The sequence below is a fragment of the Pyrgilauda ruficollis genome, unplaced genomic scaffold (genome assembly GCF_017590135.1).
Source record: "Pyrgilauda ruficollis isolate IOZ18807 unplaced genomic scaffold, ASM1759013v1 scaffold16, whole genome shotgun sequence".
NCBI classification, from domain to species: Eukaryota; Metazoa; Chordata; class Aves; order Passeriformes; family Passeridae; genus Pyrgilauda; species Pyrgilauda ruficollis.
This window is the reverse complement of record NW_024514764.1, coordinates 11,170,623-11,192,681: the sequence shown is the minus strand read 5'-3', so window position 1 is coordinate 11,192,681 and position 22,059 is coordinate 11,170,623. Positions and strand designations below refer to the sequence as shown.

Genomic DNA, 22,059 nt, shown 5'->3' with positions numbered 1-22,059 from the left:
TTCTGTTTACACCTCTCTATTTTTTTTTCTCACTTTTGCTTACTTTTACTGTGAAGTTTCTCTTGGCAAGGATGACTGATAGACAGGCACTAATTTATTCAGGATAGTGCAGGGATATGCCAATATTGGCTGGATCCAATGGGTTTGCTGAAAATTAAAAATATAACCATTACTACACAGCTTGTTTTTTTGTGAGGAGGAGTTAGTCAGGGACAAAGCTCCTTCTCAGTTTATCTTGCAGGTTTCCAGTTGGGCTTTGAGGACCACATGTTTGTTTTGAGTTGCAACTCACAATTCTGTAACAATGACAGTTTTTAAACCTTATTATTTTTCTAAATAAGTACAGTCTCTCTGTTCAGCTCCATTGGAAATAAGTGCTTTGAATCCCTGCCAGTACCCAGGGTCTCTGGCAGAGTCCCCTGGAAACCTGCATGGGCCAAAATGTAATGTTATGCTCCTTTATACTGGCAAAATCATCCCTTGGAGACTGCAGAGCAGGGATAAATCCAGCTGCTTGTCCAAACACAGAAATAAAACAAGGATTTATTAGCTAGTTTTGACTGCAGTTTTGTCTGATTACAAGAGCCCTCAGCTAATGCTAAGGGCAGAAAAACAGACTTGCTCTGACTCTGGATTGCAACGGGGAGAATGAAAGATATTTAATTAATAGAGCAGTGAAATTTTTGTTTAGCTATTTAATATATGGCAGAAGAAAGACTCTTCTTAAATGAGGATAAACCTACTTGCTTGATCATCATCCCACATTACAACACTTTTGTGTTCTCTACTTTTCTAGAAAATGATTTGGTTTGTTTGTTTTGTTGTTGTTTTGTTTTGGTTGTTTGTTGTGGTTTTTTTTTTTGCTTTGTTTCAAACTTGTTAATTGCCTATGACTTATTTAATTATGCTTGCTGTAATGTGAGTGATTTCTGCTCTCCTTGCTTTTGTCAGTTCACTTTGGTATTTTCCCCCCAGCTGGTATTTTTGGAGGGACTGGAATGGAAAGAGGACATCCCTTAGTATTCTGTGTTGGAAAAGTACTGTGTTTCCTTTTCTGGCAGGAAGAATTCTTCCAAATCTCTCCTTGGTCTGAGCTGCTGCTCTTGACATCTCATTATTTGACTCAGCTGTTTCTGTTTCACCTTCACCCAGCTAATTAAGTAACTCATGGAATGTATTATTCACTATTTGATTCTGCTATCTGAGTCGGTGAGAGATGGAATTAAAAAAAAAAAAAAAAACGAAACAAAAACCAACAAAAGAATCCCCTTGATGGGATTAGTGGAAGGATTGTTGCTGGACACGGTGGATGGAAATGGGGTTGGCATACAGGAATCACACTGAGCCAGCAGTGGGAAAGGACTGGGATTACTGCTGATCATTCCTTAACTACCCCGAGTGACCTGGGAATTGTTTCAGGACATCTGCGGAGTTGGAGGCGTTCTTTGCCTTTATTTCCATCTCTGTTTCCCTGCCCAGCCCTGGTCCTGCAGGGCGTCCCATCGCTCTGGGGCACGTCTGATAGGGGCTTTAGCTGCTGTGGAACTCGGCCTTGCTCATCATCTTGGCTCCACTGCCGACACAGATTACTTTCCAGGGCTTCTGGCAATTTGTAAATCATTTATTTAGTTTTCTTGGATTAGAAATGTAAACAGAAGTGCTCTGCAAATGAGCAAAATCCAGTGTTCAGCTGCAAATTATCCATTTGCATTTCCATCCCTCTGACTTTGACTGCCTTTGTGACTAATCTTTTGTACAAAAGAGAAGTGTTATTACAATTAAATTAATTCCCTTTTTTGCTTTAGATTATTTTTCTTTAATATTTACATTAAGCTACTGAATTAAACATGACTATAAGTAATATTCTCATTCATGTAAAACCTACATATTTTTATCATATCAGTTCAAGCAAACCTTTTAAAATATTTTTTTTTTTCATAAACCCAAATTAACAAAAAAATTACTATCACCAGAGAAATCTAGCTTCAGAGTATGATATTGATTTTGGATGAAGGAGATTGAAGTGTATGAATTCACAGACTGATTCATACAGTGTGTGAATCAGGTACAGCAAGGATTTTAATATATTCCTTTAGAATTCCAGAAAAGTTTTGTGTTTTCAACTTGCAGTTCATTGTTCTGATAGAAGTGTCTCCCTCTCCTCCTTCCAGGGCTGGCTTGTCCTTTCAGCTTTGATGAGAAGCAGATTTTGGGCTCTGGGATGCCTTAACTGGCAGGAGTCCAGTGAGAGCTAAGAACTCCCAGTGAGGTGTTTGAAAGTGACTCTGGTGCCAGCCACCAAAAAGCCACTGGAAAATCCTCATCAAGCCTTCCACAAAACATCTGATACTCTGTCTCTAGAGTAGTTCTTAAAATATGCAATAGCTTGAGTGTATCAGCACAAAAACAATCGCTGGAAAATTCTTCTTGCTGGTTTTAAATGATCAATACTTTTTCTCCTGATGCAGCTCTGTTATATTTAGGAAGTGGGAGCTCCATTCTGGAAGGTTTCATGGCAAAACAAAAAGCAAACTGTAGCACATGCTGGTTTTGTGTAATTAATGTTGCTCTTGCATTATGTTTTGAAGATTGAGGTAGTTCCTAAAGCAAAATCCTAGAGCTTTTTGAATGTACATGTGGTCTAAATTTAGGGTAAAATACACTGAGTCCAATCGCTGTCTTAGTTGAGCATATACCTAATATTTTGCATTTTCAAATAAGAGTACATCTTGCCTTTAGCTAAATCTGCTTTTGGTCTGAGCAGTCACAGACTTTTGGGTCTTGATATTCCAAGGGAAAAGGACGACTTTTGGTGGGAGTGATGGCTTTGGAATAGACTCTGACCTCTTTGCCTTACTTTTGCAGATGCAGTTTTGTTAGCCCAGAAGGTTATTGCTCTCTGCAAGGGAAAATAAAGCTGGGTTATCTCCAGATTAGTATTCTGGCAGGTACCTTTTTATACCCATCTTCTTGCTAACGAGAAGATACCTAAATATTTTATTAAGCTACTAAAAGACTGAGAACATTTTATGAGACAAGAACTTTAATGAGACATGAAGTAGAAAAAATTAGACTTAGTCTTTCAGTAATTTGGACCAGTGAAAAATGTTAACTGTCTTATCATACTAACAAGGGCTCAGAATATACACAATTGTATCAGCAAACTGAATTTGCATTCAGTTATTTTCTTGGTTTAAACCTGTTTTGAATCTCTACTTTTTACAAGCTTTTCTAGAGAAAGGCTCCAGCAACGTTTCTTACTGTTTTATTCCAGTGAGAAAAATAAATTAAAACATATAAAAACTCAGCTAAGTTTGGGGGCTAATTTAATGTACAAAAACTTAGCTAGAGTTGTAGAAAACAAGATATTAGTTAGATTCCTGTTTTTAACATATGATTGTCTTAGAGCTTATATTTGTAGGTTTGCATTGTATTACAACATGTTCAATGGCACTGTACTATTATGTGCTGAATTTATTTACTATTTGAATCAAAAGATAATGATGAAATGTGTTTCTCTTTGTTGTTTAAATAAGGCCATATATTAATTAGGCTGTATAGGGTAATAAACAAGTTTCTCAAATTATTTAAGCTGTGGAAGTTGAGCAATGACTTCAAAATTGATGTATATACTTGATGAATGCATGTGGGTTTAATTAATTTTCACCAGTGCAATGTCTTCTTCTAGAATTGAAATATTCTTCACCTGAACTTAAATATCAAGTGAATGATTTTTTAAAATTCTCTAAAAATTCTCAATTATATTTCCAAACCTATTTTTTCCCCAGATAGTAAGAGAAATGCTTGTATTTTTTCTCATCATGTGCTCCACCCAGCTTCTTTGCTAAGGACAGCTTCTTTCCATGTCTCTAAATATTTATATCCAAATACCTTTCGAGACAGTTATTCCTCACACAGTTGTATCTATAGCTAGAAAATATTCCTGAGAGAACCTGCTGCTCTAAATTTCCAGGAGTACCAGCAGCAAGGTGCCCTGGTGCCAGCACCAGCTCATTTATGGCTGAACAGAGGGAGAGATCAGCCAGGTACAAGGAACACTTCTCCCTGCTTGTTTGGGGCTGTGGTGAGTCACAGGAATTATAAACACAAGAGCAGATAAACATCCAGTTTTTCATAGTGTTTCCTCTGTGTTTTCATTGCTCTACAAATCCAACATTATTATTTTTTAGAGGGCGTGACACATCCATTTCCAGCTCAGTTCTGTGTTCTTATCTCAGAATTCTGTGCTCGCACTTGAAATATTAATGACTTTAGCACAAGTTATATTAATGGAACAGTTATGTCTTTTGGGTTTAAGTAGAATTAATTTTAGGAAACTGTTTCTCATGAGAGTAATCAGAAGCAGCTGTTGGTTTTGCTGCAAAATATGAATGCACAATTAAAAATAAAACAGTGACTTAGGAAACAGGGCTGCTTGCTGGAAGCATACCTTTGCTCTGCCTTGCTGTGGCCATATATTCCCAAATTCAAACACTGTGGTGGGTGCTCAGTGTGTACTGAATTTTTAGCTTTCACTGTGCCTTTTTAATGCACCACACTGAGGTTTGTTGAAAATGTACGCACTAAAATTTTCTGAAATGTTTCTCCTTGAAATAAAAGACCTTAGAGGTATTATTCACATAATATTTCAAATTACTCTAATTTAGTTCTCTACTGTTTGACTATTTTCCACGTGTAGAGGGTGATTGTAGCCACAAAGCTGCTGTAAGTTATTTTCTGGCTGACTTGTTTGTCCTCTGGAAGATTTACCCCGAGTGCCTCTGGCTTGGAGCAAGCCCAGCTGCAGCAAGCACCGTGTGCTGGGTTGTGTTAGGTACTGGATTGTACTCACCTTTTACTGACTGGGGAGCCCTTCTCACCTGGGGAATGTGTCTTAGCAAAATCACTGCCCCCAGAGAAGCTGTTGGAGGGGGAGCTTTGTCCCTTGCAGGCAGAGCAGAGCACCAGGGCTGATGGAGATAAGGATTTTGTGCATATCTGCAGTGCTCAGGAGCATCCCTGCATTTCTGAGAGAGCTCTGAAATAGCTGCAGAGTTCCCAGTTGCTCTGACTTCCTCCCAGTGTTCTGTTATACTTGTTCTGTAGTACCAGAGAGGTGTTCTTGGGCTTCTGTGCTGCTGGAGAGCTGTGTGCCTCTCACCCTGGGAATTACAGACACTTGCATGTCCTTGTCACCTTTTTTCATCTCCTTGGAGCCAGTTTCTCTGGTTGTAAGTCTTCCTTCCCAGCAGTCATACTGAAATCTTTGCAATATGTGGGAATTTCTGTAGAATTTCTCAAGAGAGTTGGTCAAATCTATTTCCTTGCTGTGCCATCAGTTGCCTAAAGCTGTATTATTGAACAACCAGACCTCTGGGTGCTGTTTTGGTAGCTGAGGGACCTCCAGGATTCCTGGAGCCTCACAGATGCGCAGATATTTAAACATCTGAGGCTTTGTTTTGCTCCAGCTGGGAGTTGCACACCTGGTAATGTGTGCTGCTGAAGCTTGTGCTCATTTTATTCTCCCCCAGGAAATGCAGGTCTGCTGTCAGCTCTGCCTCTCACCAAGTGACCAGGCAGGGTTAAAAAAGAACTCACAGGATAAGCAGGGACTGTGGAGAAGCTTCACTAACCCAAGAAAGGGACCTTCATTATTACTACTATTATTATTATGAATTTGCTGAATTAATTTCCTTCCTTTTCTTTGTCTCTGTGGTTGTTCAGGGTGATATTTGCAATGTAAGGCTTTGGAGCATGGCCTTGGAGTGTCTCTTGTTCCATGGTTAGTGCACCATGACAGCAGGGGGAGATGAAAGGAATAGCATTGCTGGGATTTCTTTCTTATTAAAAGTGCTTCTTTTGAAGAGTGTGGGAGCAGCTCTGGTTTTAGGTTATCGCACTCAGCCAGCAGACCTATTTTCCCATCTCCCCCAGCCTATCTTAAGCTTGTAGGGATCCCAGTTTATACAATTCTCTACTGGGCTTTCTGTTATCTCCTTCTCTCAACTGACAATTTCCCTGTCCAAACATAAACCAGGCTATCTTGCTTTTCCCTCCTTTTTCTCTATTGCATTAAAAAATAGCTTTGAAAGTCCACTGTTATGACTCTAATATTGGCTACACATACATTTGTTTTCCTGCCTCGAGCCCAGATCAAGGTCTGCACACTGGGACCACCCTTCTTGTGGGTGAACATGCCCAGTTCTGCATCTCAGCTCAGGCTGTTTGTGTGTTATCAGCAGTACCTTGCCATTTTCAAATGCCACTTTTCTCAATCTGCCAAAATACCATTTTCTGAATAACTTTTCTTCAAGTCTGCTTGTTCTCTCTAGGCTTGAACCTACCCGGTATTGCTAGACACGGAGTTGGAAATAAATAATTTCTCTTTTGAAGGGTGTATTTGTGAAAATATAACAGCAGTCAACTACGGTATCATCACAAGGTCATGGCTGACAAAATTTCAGTGGAGGATGTAAACATATGACCTATTCTAAAGTAGGTTAAAAAATACTCCTTTTTAGTGTTGTAGATTTTAATTTTCTAAGTTTCTTTTCCCTTGAAATATTTATATTTATGTCATATCCATGGCTTTATATTCAGTGTGTTTTCTGTGGTCATTAATAAGCCTGCAGCTGAAACCCTGTGAGTAAAATAAAAGAACCTACAAAAATTGAGCTCAGTGATTTACTAACATACAAAGTAAATAATTTTTCAACATTGTAATGTTCAATCCTACAAACATGGATTGCAATCTCTTTTTTAGGCATCTAAATCAGAAATGAGAGTAAAAGACAGTTAAATATACATAGGCTCTTGTATTTTCTAAAAGTTTGAAATATCCACAAAGAGGCAGCATTGCCTGGGTGCTGTGGCAAAGGAAGATGACTTCAGTAGTCATTGTGATTATTATTTCTGGAATGAAGAATTGGTATTCCATCTTGTTGAAAAACCTTATACCCTTTTTTTGGTCAGAAAATCATGTGCAAAGAAACAAGGTGGTTAGAACAAGAGCTGCTGCTTTGTAGAGTACAGAGCTGAGACCCTGGGTAAAGTGGTGGTGGGTGGCTGAATTCCTGTGGGGAGGTGGGCATGGAAACCTCAGCCCAAAGCCCTGGGGCAATGCCGAGGTTAAGGTTCTTCAGTGTCTCTCTGAGCTTTTACACTGCTGCCTTTTGGTTATTTGGGGGTTTCACAAACACAGTGTAGTTTTTCAGTGGTTTTTTTTAGCTGTCAGAATTCCTGACTCAGACTTTTGATTGCTTTTTCTGCAAGTTCAGTTCTGTGGAATGTACTTGATGAACTTGGAGCAATCAGAAGTTAGACTGGGAAAGGTGTTGGGCTACAGAAACCTCCTCTGTCGCTGTCCAGTGCTGTGCTTTTGGCTCACAGTCACAAACCCTGGAGTGCTCCATATTCAGGATATCAGAATTGCTGCCTCTGTTGAAATACAGACAGCTATTATCACTCTTAGTGCTCTAGTTGTCTCCTTCTACCCTGTACTGTTTAAATATTTGGTTTGCATATTCTCAATGTTAAAGTAAGTTCTTATACCTTTACAGAATTGAGGATGAATTACCCATTATTGTTTCCTAGTCAAATTTAGACTCTGAAAAATGATTCATGATCTTAACTAGTTTCATATATAAAGAAATCAACTGTTTATCAGAAGCTGCCTCTACTCTTGCGGAGTTCCCCTTTCACTTTGAAATTTCTGACAAGCAGCAGTCAGTGGCTGATGAAGTATTTGCCATGAATGGCATCTGAGAATTCTGTTATTTTTGCTTTTGAGGGTGCCAGATGGGAATTATGTAAAGTAAAGTTAGCTGGAGCCTTCAGAGGACATGCACATTTGGGGAGATAATTTTGCAAGTGCTCTCTTGTTCTTGTTGTTTTTTGTTCCTTCAGCACTGCAGGAGGTCTGAGGACAGGAGAGATCACTGTCCTTCATCTGCTCCTTGGTCCTCCAGAGCCTGGGATAATTCTGATATGGGCTGAAAGGGTTTTTTGAACCTTTATCCATTAATTACACGTGAGATGTTTGCACTGTGGAGAGGCCAGCAGAGGCAATATTTAGTGGAGCAGCTCTGCTGCAGAATCTCAGTGCTCATCTGGTGCCAAATCCTATCCTGGGTCTGCTCTTCTGAAGCTTCTTCAGATCTCCTGAACATCAGCTTCACCATGGCTTTACTGGATCATTATACCCCGTTAAGAAATGGAAAAAAAAAAAAAAAAAGTTGTTGGTGACTATCTGATGTGATTTACTCAATATTATCCTTTGATTATTGTCACATAACTTTGTGGAATATATTTCTCTGACTGCATCATTAATATCATTAGGCTCAGTCAGAATGATTCCAGTGTAAAAGGATGATGTTCAATGTTTTTGTTGTAAAGTTAGCCACAGCTTTAGGTGTTCTTTTGAACTTGTTAGAAGGAATGATGAAATTGCATGGTTAATCAGTTTAAGCAGTGAAAAATTAACTAGCAGCAAAAAGGAATATTTTTTATTTGGTGGGAATTTAAAGCTACAGAAACAAGGAAACAAAACTGGCAGCAGATCTCAGATTAATTTACCTCAAAGTTCTTTATTATTGATCAGTTTTGAGGCAGTTTTTACCAATTATGACTGCAACTCCACATCATTCCAGGGATTCCAAAGGGAAATAACTGTCTTTATCAGGATTCCTTCAGTGAACATTGCTCACCCTAACAACTTGCTGAAGCTATTTTTACTTTTGCATTTAGGGCATTTCTTGTATGACATAATGGATTGTGGAAGGGAGAGCTTGTGTGACTCAGATGTTTTAAGGACAGCCTTTATATACAAAACTGTCATGTTGAAACACAGAATGGGAAGGAAGACTTTTAAAAGCAGTGACTAAAAAAAGCCTCTTTTCCTAATTTTGTACTAATACACCTGTAATCCTTCTAAAAATCGGAAATTATAACAAATTACCTTATAAATTCATTTAATATTTTCAATTTTGATGAAAATATGCTTCGTTCTATCCACTTAAAGGGATTTTAGGATTCTTTCAGGCTTCAGTGAGTGCTGAAAAGCAGTTAATTATCTTTGTGTTTAAGGATGCATGTTTTACAGAACAGCAGCTCTGTTTTAGTGGAAGATACTATTGTAATTCTTTAGTTTCTGTTCAGCTAGGATAAAACATAACAGTATTTTTCTTTTTCCTTCAGAAGAGTGAATATAATGATTGTCTTCCAGAGGATTACTTGTGTTTTCACTTGGTGGATGCATGGCCCTACCCGAGTGCCTTAGTACTGTTCTGAATGAATTTATAAAACTATCACTGTCTCTTTTAAAACAGTGAGTTAAAATATGTTTTGAAAAATACTCTTCCTTGCTTATGGAGAGAAAATGTAAACATTTGGCCTTACTGTAGCAAGGAATCTGGACCTTAATCTGCCAGATGTACAACACACTTTCACGTTAATTCCTTGAGTTTTGGGGCAGCACTGAAATCAGCACCTGGCAGTGATCCCTGTGATAAAATAACCCAGCACTGCTGTGGAATCTCCATTTCCTCTTGGAATACAGTGATTGCACCATGTGAGATGGAACTCTCATTATCACTTCAGTTTTACTGATAATTGTATCCCTGAAGTTTGCCTTAAGAGCAAGAAGAAATGCAAAGTTTAGGAGTGTGGCTGTTCGCAGAGTTTGTAATTTGATGCACTTGTATAAATGAAATATGAGGCTGGTTAAATTGCAGGAATCCATCTAAGAAAAATTCAGGTTGTAATTTGTTTTGCTTTGGTTTTTTTCCTGGTTTTTTTTCTGGTCTCCTTTTTCGTTTTGTTTTGTTTTATTTTGTTTTGTGCTTTTTGAGGGGTGAGGGTTTTTGTTCGTTTATTTGTTTTGGGGGGTTTGTTTTGTTTTGGTTTTTTGGTTTGTTTCTACTTTTTTGGAGTCCTGGATAGAAAAGTTTCAGCCTGTTGTTATAATGTTTACATTATAACAGCAATTCTTTCTCCTCATTCTAATCAATGATTACTTTATTATTGCTATTATTATTGCACTACTGCTACCACCACCACCCCACAAAATCCTTGCAATTGATAAGGAATAAGAAACCACTTTATGGGCACATTGTTTACTGAGCTGATGTACTGCATATTAGTTGAGGCACAATTATTTTAATAGATCCACTCCTACCCCCCTTCACCTTGGCAAAGAGTATTGGATTTTCCAGTTCAGTGAGTATCTGGTTGTTATCATTCATGTGCTCTATTGCAGTTATTGTTAATGGTTATATGAACAGCAAAATAGGAAGCATATATCACCTGTCAGCCTGTGTTCTCTAGGCCCATCTTGGGTTAAATTATACTAGGATTAAGAGCAGAAGCTGCTAAAATTCAGGTTCCATGAAGAAATTGTGGATTTTTTTTGCCCTTCTAAGGTTTAGGATTTGTGTTCAGTCTTTAAGGAAAAAGTATCAGTATATTAGGATCATAAATTCTGAATTGGTCTTGCCAAAAAGTAATTTAGAAAATTTACCAGATCAAATAAAAAGTGTGTTAACCTGGTTTATAGAGAAAGAGGGAGAAATACATTTTTCTGCTCTAATGTGACTCTAACAACTTTCTAGTTTAAGGGAAATGTGTGCAGTTACACTTACCATGGAGTGAAAATAATTCACCAAAGCAATGTTCTGAGTTCAGGAGCAGTGCCATTTGTGTTCCTTAAAAAAATGGGCTTTATGTAGTCAGTTCTTTAGCTTTGAAATTGATCTCCTGTCACTATCTTACTTTGTTTTAAATTGTGCAGCTTAGATACTATCCTGTATTCATGCTTGGGTAACTTGATTGAACTGGAAGAAAAACTTTATCAAAAGCACACACTTGTGTATTTTAGCCTATAAGATAAAGAGTACAGAGAGAAAATGTAATGTGGGGGTAGCAGGTGGGGGTGATCACATCTCTGATGTAGGTTTATCCCTCAGATTCTTTTGGCCATGCTGAATTGGCATTTCTTAATATGAAATTCTTCATTTTGTACAGATTTTTTTTTTTTATTTAAGCAATGCCACAGATTTGGTGAGATAATATTTTAAATGGAATTTTGAAATAAGTATGGCAGTCTTTTTCCTGGGTCAGCACATCACCTACTTCATTAATTAAACTGGAACATTCACATTTTATCAAGTGTCATATAGTTGAAGGTTACAGGATTGAGGATGAAGGATTCTCCTTAGGATTGAGAAAAATGTGTTGGTGTGAATTCTAACATTTGAGAGAGACCTCTGATGCATTTTAAACACTGCTCTAGTTACTCAGTTTTCACTGGTGAAACAAACTATTGACGTCCAATCAACTGTTGATGAACAAACTCAAACCGAACAAAAGGGTGTGTTTTTCAATATTATATGTAATTACACTGTGGGATTGCCATGAGATATTTCAGAGGCCAGAAAGATGAGGAGTTTCTGAAAGAGTGGATGAGTTAGTGAGATGAAATCTCCTGGTTATGAAATGGCAAAGGAGCCCTTACCCTGCTCGGGTAAATCAGTCCTTGCCCTGCCCAGGTAAATCAGTAATTACCCTACTCAGGTAAATCAGTCCTTGCCCTGCCCAGGTAAATCAGTAATTACCCTACTCAGGTAAATCAGTCCTTGCCCTGCCCAGGTAAATCAGTCCTTATTCCCTTTGGAATGGTCCAGAGGCTGCAGCCTCAGTGCTGAGGCTCAGCTCGTGGCTGGTGCATTTAAGGAGAAAAGCTTTGTGTTTGTGCAGGGGGGACAGTGAGGGTTATGGAAGTACTCTGGAGGTTTTAGTCCTGCGCAGCTCCTAAAAGTCAACAGTGTGATGCTTGATGCTTTATTTCTACTGGATTTTTCTGCTGGGAATAGATGATTTAAGATGTCTGGTGAATGAGAAATTGCAGATTATGAGACTAATAAAGATAAAACACTTTGAAAAATGCATTTTGATGGCTACTTTTTTCCTTTCATTTCTCTACTAGTTTAAGAAAAGGAGGAGGAAACTGGTTTTCTTAATTCTTTGATTGATCCAGATCTGTTTACTAACTTCTTGTTATGCTGTTTTAAGATTACCTGGCACCTCTCTCTCCCAAATGCCATAGCTCATTTTTGCATTCATCTTTCATACATACCTATGTGGGAAAAACATTTGCCAGTCTGAATATACAGTGAAAGCAGTTTTAAAGAAAATGCAGGAACTGTTCCATTTCAGTTATATACTGAAATGTCCTGACATACTGCACAATACTACACAGAGATATTTATTATCTGCACTCCAATTAAAAATACTGCGTTGGTTTGTTAGGCATTTAAAAGTATTTACTACAACTAAGGAATCAATATTCCTTATTTAAAAAGAAGGCTAATTCCTCAGCGCATGTGGATCTATACACAAAACCACAAAATCTATGTGCACAATAGAAGAAAGGGGTTTAGGGGCGTGTAGGGGCCGTGTGGTGTTACGGTTTGTTTGATGGGGGGAGGTTGGTTGGCTTTGGTTTGTTTCTTTTCTACATCTCTTGACCAGCACTGAGACAGAGTTGGGCTTTTGCAAGAAGCTGCCAGGTCAGTGATGCTTGGCTCGTCACTTTAGTGCTGCTGTAGAGGGCAAAGCATGTGTGTGGGGGGAAAGAGCCAGGAAAAGGTGCCGGAGGAGCAGCGCGCCGTGTGTTTGCTGGCTGCAGAACTCCAGGATGTGCTGCTGAGACACCTGAGTGGAACCCAAGTTGTGAGCTGCAGCCCTGGGAGCAGAGCACGTGCCGGGGGTGCTGAGAGCTGGGCATTTGGGAGCAGAACCATGTCCGTGCCTCTGACATCTGGCTGTTTTCCTTGGCAGGCCTCCCTGCTGGGCTGGCTGAGCTCTCTCTGTGCCAGGGGAATGGCTGTGGGGCACTGGCTCTGCTGTGAGTGTCTTTTTAGCTGTGTGCTTCTGAAAATGTTTGGGAAACCAAAGGGTTCTGCTGTCTTCATGACAGCACAGCTTGGCAGATGTTTCAAAGCAAACTGGGCTTGTTTACCCTGCACTGGGCATGGAAGAAGAAATAGCATCTCAGTCACTCTCTCCTTGCCAACAAGAACAAAAAACTGACTCTTGGTCGATAAGGAAACTTCTCAAAGCTAAATTATATCAACTTGCTGCCCGAGGCTCCAGTCCAATTCTTTATTTCCCCTGGATGTTGAAGCAATAGCTGTCATCATCAGAGCTCCTTTTGAGTTTGCTGTGATGGGAGCAGTCCTTTGGATGCAGTGTTCACTCATGCCTTTGTTTCTGCACTCTTATTAGTGGGATGACACAGTGCTGGGCCAGGAGGCTGAAATAATTTCCAGTGTATGAAGCACTGATAATTTGTGGCCTGACTACTCGTGATTTTGAGAATAGGTAGGAACTGAAACATTTTAAGTTTGTGATGGCTGTGGGTTAACCCCAGTAGGCAGCAAAACCCCACTCACTCCCCCTCAGCGAGGCAGAAGTGAGAACGTTTGTGGGTTGTTTATTAAGGGAAGTCTTGAGTCCAACGTGAAATTCTGCTTCACTTTCTAACTCAAGAAAGCGTAGTAAATACATAGCCAGCTTATTGGGAATGTAACAGTTTTGCTGCACAGAAACAGCCATATTTGTGAAAACATAATAAAAGCATGAAACTCGACTTGTTGTGATAATCAAAACTGTAGTGTAATATCAAAGAGCAAATAGATGTTTACAGAGCCCTAATTTTCCAGGGCACTTCTGCAGTCATCACACATCTTCTGTCATTAAACAATTCCTGTCCTGTCACTTTGTAAGCTTGAAAAATCACTATTTTATTTAAAATTTATGCTTTTTATCACTACATAGCCCAAAATGACTGAACTCCATTTAAAAGTTCAACAAAAATCCTCTTCCGCCTTGAAGGAACTTATTTTGTGAAAATTGGACTTAAGTGAAATAGTTTTATTACTGATTTATATCCTGTGCCCACACAGTTGCCTCTCAGTAAACACAGGCTCCTTCCTGGCAGCCACTTCAGCATCTTCACTTCACAGAGCGAATCCTCCTCCTCTCAGCATCCTCACCTCCCTTTGGGGTCTTTGATCAGCTGGAGTAGGGCAAGACTTTGCAAGTGATGTTCTTCTGTCTTTTCCTCAGGCACTCATTTATGAAAAGTACAGGAATATCTTTGAGCTTCTATTTATTTCTCTGTCAAATACGGCAAAACTTAGTAAAGATATTCTAAAGGTTTTGAGGTGTCTGAGGTATGAAGCAATTTTATGTGCTTGCTTCCTGTAGGAAACCTGACTGAAAAAAGATAGATTCCTTCAGGAATTGTGTTGTGCCCTTGTGCTGTTGTTAATTTGAAAACATAACCTGACAAACTAGGTTTCTTTCTCTAAAAGTTGCATCTGTTCTCTGGGTATCTAGTGCCAGTTGTCACCTTACCCAGCTCCTGCTTGCAATTCCAGGAGTGAAATTAAACATGGAATTACAGAAACTATGTAAAATAAAGTATATGCATCCTAAAGCCAAAATCTCATTCAGGGCCATACTACTACCGATAATTATTTCTGCTCACACAGTCTGTGGCCGTGCTGAAATCACACCAGCAGCTTTCTCAGCTCCTTGCATTTATCAGGAATATCTACTGACCACCTAGATTTCAGTGATTTCAAACATATGACTATTTATGTGGCTGTTGGTCCACCTGACACCTAAGGCAATTTTATTAGATAAATAAAGTTCAGTTTAAAAATCCAGTTTCAACAGTTTAAAACTGTTACCATTTACAGTTCTGGAAATTCCTTTCCCTGAAAGTAGAGGGACATATGGAAAAGGAATTTCAGATTTGACCTGTAGGTCAAAATGATGTTGCATTTAGGAATCTTAAGTGGTTTTGTACTGTCCAAAGTAACAACTTTACCAAATGGCAGTTTCTGTTGCTGGCTTTGCAAATGACATATTTACTAGCCCAAAATTAAGTCTTAACCTGATCTATGCTTCAAAAGCCAGTATTTACAGCTTGATACTGCTACATGGCTGATTCCCACCTTAAAATTACATCTGTATCTTCCAGAAATGCTGCCTGTTTGATGTGTGGTTTTGGGATATCTCAGGAGGAAGGTGGAGGTTTTACCCTCAGGTACCTTTGCATCACTGGGCTAATGAAACATCTGTTTGGAGAGAGGAGGGGAGTGTGAGGCACGAGGATTCTGTGCTGGACAGACGTGTCTGTGCATCTCTGAGTGTTTGGAGAGCATTAAGGAAAGGACAAGTAGCTCCTGAAGGTGAGAGAAGGAAAAGAAAGAGGAGTGTGAATGTTTTATATACTCCAGTCCATAAAGCTCCAGCAGCAGCAGTACCTGTTCCCTCAAACCTGTTCCCTCTTTATTTAGGAAAAAGTCAAAGCTTTCCTTGGGGAAAAGGAAAGTTGGAACCTTGGGTCTCAGTTTTAAATAGATCTACATTTTGGGGAAAAGGAAAGTTGGAACCTTGGGTCTCAGTTTTAAAAAGATCTACATTAAAAAAAAAAAGTTTTAACTGTCGATAGTCTGAAAAGTGTAAAAGAGCATAAGCAATGGGCTGGAAGCAGAAGAAAGCAGAAAGCAGAGCTGGAGCTCACTGGCACAGCCGGGCGGTGGGTGGCTGTGTGGGAGGGCACACACACACGAGTACCTTCAAATCTCTATTAAAAATACAGCATTATTTTTGTAAGCAGTCATTTTTTTATTATAAAATTTGTCAGTTTAGTTTCCAAGAGTCTTGCAAACCTTCCTCTTACAGTCTACTTTAATCTAGAAACAAGAGAAGAAAACTCCCTAAAATCTGGAGAATTTGATTTTGAATCTGTGCTCAGATAGGTTGTTTCCTCTTTGACTCTACTCAAAGTGCCCCAAGGTTGCCCTGAGGCTTCAGAAATAGGTGCAGATGGCCCAATTTTCTCCTGGTTTGAGCTTGTACACAGAAACCTCTTGGTCCACAAATGTTAGTCGATAGAGATGAAACTATTTCTTTCAAAATATATGAAGCTCCTCTCCTACATCTTTGACATTGCAGCTGTTGAAGCCATTCAAATCCTTGAATTGGTTTGTTAATTTGATGAGGCTTCTGCTTCTCTGAGTTGCTGGGGACAAAGTTAGTGAAGACTTGAATGTCACATTCTAAGGTTTCATTTTTCACTTATTTTCTTCTTCAGTAAGTATTACTGTGTGGTTAATTTGTTCTCTGGGATGGATGAAATAGAACTAATATGAAATTCAAATGAATTCTTCTGCTGGCAGCCTGTTTGTTAGCAGCAATAATGAAACATAATGGCCAATGGATAGAGAAATACATTAAGTATTTTTCTCAATAATTCAGGGGTTTGAGATATTTAACAGTCAATAAAAATATCCAGAAGAATCAATAATCTAGAATTTGACAGCGTACTTTTTAATTTTATATAGATGTGTGTATGTATATATATTCTTATTTTGTGTGAGATCATGTTACCTTTTTAAATGCTTTCGTTATTAAGGAGTCCATTTCAGCTGTAGAAATTAAATTTAAAAAAAAAAAAAAGCCCCAAACTATGCAAACCACCTTTAATCTCTAAACTACTGGCTGTTTCATGAAAAACACCTGACCAGCAATCGGTTTATCTCTCACGGGAGGCTGAGCAGGATTTTACAAGGTTATTTGCTTCCACCTACTGCTCATCCTCGATATTACAGAGGAGCCCAGCCGGGGAGCACTGGGATCATTGGAATTGCAGAGGCTCATCCTTCCTCCCCTGGCTGTGGCAGTGCAGTGTGTGCGCAGGAATTCGGTCTGCCTTTCCCTCCGCCTGACGGTCACCTGGGGAAAGGAAATATGCTGGAAGTTCAGATCACTTTTCTAAAGTTTCTGCTTTCTTGTGGTTGCCTGGGAGGTTTCTGGCAGTCTGTGTTGGGATGACAGGGCACAGAGGAAGGAATTAGGGCTGGGATGGCAGGGAGAGAGCGAACTGCAGTGTGTGATAAAGTCAGGGCACTCAGGGCATGGGGGTGTTAGCAGCACCAATGGGTACCTCAGGGTAGTGATTTCACTGCTCCTGCTTGCAATTCCAGGAGTGAAATTAAACATGGAATTACAGAAACTATGTAAAATAAAGTATATGCGGATTTCTACTGCATCCTAAAGCCAAAATCTCATTCAGGGCCATACTACTACCAATAATTATTTCTGCTTTCTATAGCTTTCACTTCTCTCTGTTCAGTAACATTTTTATACTGCTACTGTTGATGAAGGTGGTAGATTTGTTCCCCGGTGTGTTAAACTTGAAAAATCCCAGCCCTTAAGCTTGTTCTTGTCCTGCATTGCTCCTGATGTCCTGCAGAAAACCTTGCTTTGTTTCCCTGTTGCTGCCACCAAACAAAACAGACCAAAAAGAACCTTTATATAAAACATGGAGCTCTTAATATGTTTGTAATAATATTATTTAATTGGCTGTTAAACAGTAACAGACACATAGAGGAAAAAAAGGAATTGTGTTGGTTTTAAACTGAAATGGATGAGAGGGTTTTCTATTTCATTCTGTCTTTTCCATGAAACAACCTGTGAAATATTCTATCATTATTTGGTTTGCCTAAAATAATTCTTCAAAAGGAACATGTTTTCTGAGTTTTTCCTTTTTATTTTGTGATGTAACAACATTAAAGAAGGTGCCTGATACATTGTTCAGATCTCTAGGATTTTACAACTGCTTTTCAGCAATGGTGCTTCTCCATCTCAAATAATTCATAGAGCTGGGAAATTTGCAATACACATATGAAGTGACAGCACTTTGTCATTTTGCACTTAGGGAAAGTAGCACAGATGTCTCCCAGAGAACATTCTCATTTCTTCCCTTCTTGCTCTGAGATTGACAGATGATTCATTTTGATGGTTTTTAAAGCTTAGGGTCTGTGAACATTTTTTCTTTAAAAGAGGTCTCTCTAGGATGCAGACATATACTCAAATATTTATATTTAAACACGGATTTGATTAAGTCAGTAGCTTCACTGGTTTAAAGAATTACATCACTAATTGCTTCGGAAAATTAATTGGTTATTATCTTGCCCTTGTACAGAAGTCTGAATCCAGGTGTGTAGTCTTGAAGACATACAGCTATTTCTTTTAAATCTGACTACATAATTTCAAAGATAACACATTCTTGCAGTGAGCCTGAACCCGTGCAGATGTGGTTTTCACTGCTAGAGATGCAGTGGTTAATTTATAAAGATTCACTTTCCATATCTTTAGACAGATAGCCAAACACTAGGGGATGAAATACTTGTCTAATGTTCAGGGATAAAACACAGAGCAGAAATGCTGAAATTTGCCATTCAGCCTGAACCTTTTCCTGGGGCTGGTCTCATTTCCAGGTCAGGTCTGGGCTCCAGGTGAGGTCTCATTTCCAGGTGAGGTCTGGGCTCCAGGTGAGGTCTGGGCTCCAGGTGAGGTCTCAGCTCCAGGTGAGGCTCGTTGTCTCGTTAACTCCTGACTGAGCAGGGGAGGCTCTACTGGGCTGCCCCCCGGCTGGGGCTGGGGCTGCTCTGGTGCCTCTCTTTGCTGCTCCAGACAACCATGGTGGATCAGCTGTGCTGGGAGGAAGCTGAGTTTTGTTTCATCCAGGTAGAACTGCATTTTTAATTGAGTAATGAATGCTTGTGAACTTGGGCCTCTTAGAAATTGCTTTTAATGGGAAAGGGCAGTGGTGAAGTAGCAAACTGCATTGTTCCATGGGCAGCAGAAGGGACCAGAGTGCTGTTGGGCCTTCAGGTATATCCATCATGCTGAGAGCCTGTAATAGCCATGACTACAGTCTGAGAGCAGCTACTTTGTTCTGCTTTCAGTTAATTTAGGTCAGTGTGAGAGACAGAGCCACTCCTGTCCTTGGTAATATGGAAAGAGATGATTCATTTTTGATTAACCAATAAATATGTTAAAGAACATTACACTCTTTCCAAAAGATGACTTAGGGCACAGCTAGGACATGAAGGCGCTGGTGCTAATGGAGTTTGAATTCATTCCCCTGAGGGAGAAGGCTTTTTGAAAAGCTCAGGTTTTTTCCCTCCCCAAAAAGAAGCAAGTGTAAATATCCAAACAGGCTCAGGAAGTCAGCCTGTAGGCAGAGAGAGTATTTCCTTCTCCTCCATGTGGGAGACATGGGGAGAGACTGTCTGGCTGCCAGAAAGGCACACTTGAAAGAAAATTTTTGAGTGTTGTATTCCCCAAACTGCAGTCTGGTTCCTTATGAAAAGTGATGGAATAAAAAGAGTATTAGAGGTGATGATTCATGTATTAGACTGGCTAGAATAACAAATGGTTTTTTGCTGTTTAAGAAATGACACAATATGCCTTATGAAACTATCTTTAATATAATTTGCTGTGAATTCAAGTATTTTTTTCCAGGAAACCTTGCTTCATCTTACTTGGTTAAATGGTTTAATTTTTTAAAATATTTTATAGATGTAGGTAGGAAGTCTTTGGCTTTGAAGTAAAACCAGCCCTTCATTTAAGATGAATAGACATGCTGTTGAAGAAACAGAAATTCTTCTTTTTACATTTGTTTTCATTTTTAATAGGAGCTGCTATTTGCTGTCAGCATTTGAATTTATGTGCAAGTAACTAACCAATAATTTGATATCTGATTAGAGTAGTTCCAGCTTTGGTGAGAGGTTGGGGAAGTACTTTTCACGAAAAATGTCCCTGAGCCATATGTTATTCTTTCCCCAATAGAAATCTCTAAAAACTGCAATAGTTAAGCAAAATTAGCTTCCAAGAATCTCCTCACTAGAAAAGTAAAGATGAAAAAAAATTAGTAGGTCTCTTGTCTACAGTTTAGTGATTTTAATTGTATTTGGCTTACTCAGTTTCCAGTAATAACTTGCTGTAAAAAGGGTGGCTGGGAAGCAATAAATGATTTTGGAGTGTAATTTTTGTGATAACAATTATCCCTGCATGTCTTCAGCACAAAAATCCGTAGGCTCAATGAGTCAAAATACTTTAGGAATAAAAGGACCATGTGTTGGGTGTCATTAGGTTTGAGGTCATTTGTGTCACTCCTGAAGAAAACACGTCCAAGATACCCACACGTGTACAAGCCTGTGCACACACACGTTTCCATGTTTATCATAAACAGAGGCTTTGCTGTTCTTGCACATTGCAATGAGATTCAGACGCAAATCTCTATCAACTCCTAGCTAGCACAGATAAGAGACAGAAGGTTGAGCAGTTTCTCCTCTTTAGCTTACCTTTATATTTGTTTCAGTTTCCATCATTTCTTTATTAAGAAAAAAAAAAAAAAGAGTGAGCAACAAATAGATTTTCCTCAAGATGGAAACAAAAATTAAAATTTATACTAACAAATCATATTTTTTCCTGAGAGCTGGCTACACCATATTGAAATAGGTTTGGGTGGGGTTTTTTTGTGTGTTCATTCAATCCTCCCTTTAAATTTATGTCTGTAGTAGAGTTTATTAAACTTCACCTCAATGCACAATACTGGACATTGTGTATTCAAATAACTGTGTGTACAAAAATAACAGTTCTTCAGCCTGAGTTACTCCCCCAGTGCTGGTCAGTGTGCTTTGTGACATGGGCTTCTCTGTTTGTGCTTTCAGGACACTAAAGCAGAGTGCAGTTCTGGTGTAGAAACTGAGGACAGAAAAGTAAGTGGCTTGTTTTAATGTGATTTCTCAGGCAACTCTAGTAGCTGGGATTTTCTCTGGTTGTTGTTTGTTTTGGTTTTTGGTTTTTTTTTTAATTAAACCATGTGAAATTATTTTATGGTTCTTTACATGTGTATGTGTTCATAATTTCAGTGGGGGCAAAAGAGTCTTACTCTATTGAAAATACCTGATAGAAATTTGAATAACTGTTTTTATAGGAGAGGAAGGGAATTATAGTCTTAATCTCTTTATGCTATAAGAAGTTTACAAGGCAGTTGCACTTTCTATTCTTGATTTTCATTATTAACAAAGTGATTGTGTGTCTTTCATGATAAAGTTGGCATACCATGTTGTTAAATATTTGTAAGACGGCAAGATTGCTTTTTCTTGCTTTAGAAGTAGTACCTTTGAAAAATATATATATTTCTTTTTTTCATTTTAGAGGGTTGATTAAAACAAATGTTTCCAGTTTTATTTTCTGTGGACAAATATAAACCAGATACAAAATACATTTTCAGTTGTGTTCTTCACCCTACTCATGGTAAAAACTAATCAAGAAACAAAGGCTTCACAACGAAGCCTTCAGCTTAAAAAAAAATAAATTGTCAGACATAAATATCAGTCCAGTTTTAAAGAGAGTAACATGTTTTGTTTGAAAATCTGTTGCTACTGAAATTTGAAAATCTGGATGACTAGATCTGTGCAGGGTATTTCTATGTGGAATAGTAACTGAGTTTGGGGAAGTGTTGAGCACATGACAAGTGATTTAAAGTCTCTAACTCCAGCTGGTCCTCACTCTGTCCCACTGAGGCTGCAGGTTCTGAGCATCAGCTTCGATCAAACTCTCCAGGTGCTTCCATTTAGGTTCATGTTGCTTTAAATTGTGCTAAAATCCAGGCTGGGACCTTACTTCTAAACACCAAGTTTTGACTTTTTTTAGTGTTGGTAGCAACTACTAAAACTGCCCAAGCCAGAATTTCTTTCTGCAGTGTGAATTATGGGAAAAGGTGTCAGGAGCCTGACAAGATTTGAACAACAATTTATTCAAGTGTTGTATTTCTTCTTCCTTGTAGTGCAACTTTAATCTAGCTGTTGCCAGTAAACTGTGGGTTTTTTTCCTGGTTTATGATGCCATGGTTTGTACCTCAGAGGAATTTCAGGAGATGTCTGAGACCTTCTCTTGTGACTCACAGGGACTGCCCTGAGCTGGGGTGGATTCCACCTTCAGTGACTCAGGATATCCAGCTTGCACATCCAGAGACTGCATTTAGCAGAAAGGATTGTCTAGAAAACCCCTGGATTTTTCTTCTTCCTTTTGTTATTTTGTGGGAGCACTCTGAAAGAGCAGGAATGTGATAAACACCTGTTGTTGCAGGATCTGTTTCATTTTTTCTCTGTGTTTGGTCCCAAAATTGCA

General features: G+C 38.9%; 1 protein-coding gene across 1 annotated transcript in view; it reads left to right on the top strand.

The window, feature by feature from the left end:
• RBFOX1 (RNA binding fox-1 homolog 1) overlaps positions 1-22,059 on the top strand; it is a 1,143,576-nt gene that overhangs the window by 609,613 nt on the left and 511,904 nt on the right. The window contains exon 5 of the mRNA XM_041462423.1: positions 20,595-20,642. Coding sequence (XP_041318357.1) covers positions 20,595-20,642 — 48 coding nt within the window. The remainder of the gene's footprint in view (positions 1-20,594; positions 20,643-22,059) is intronic.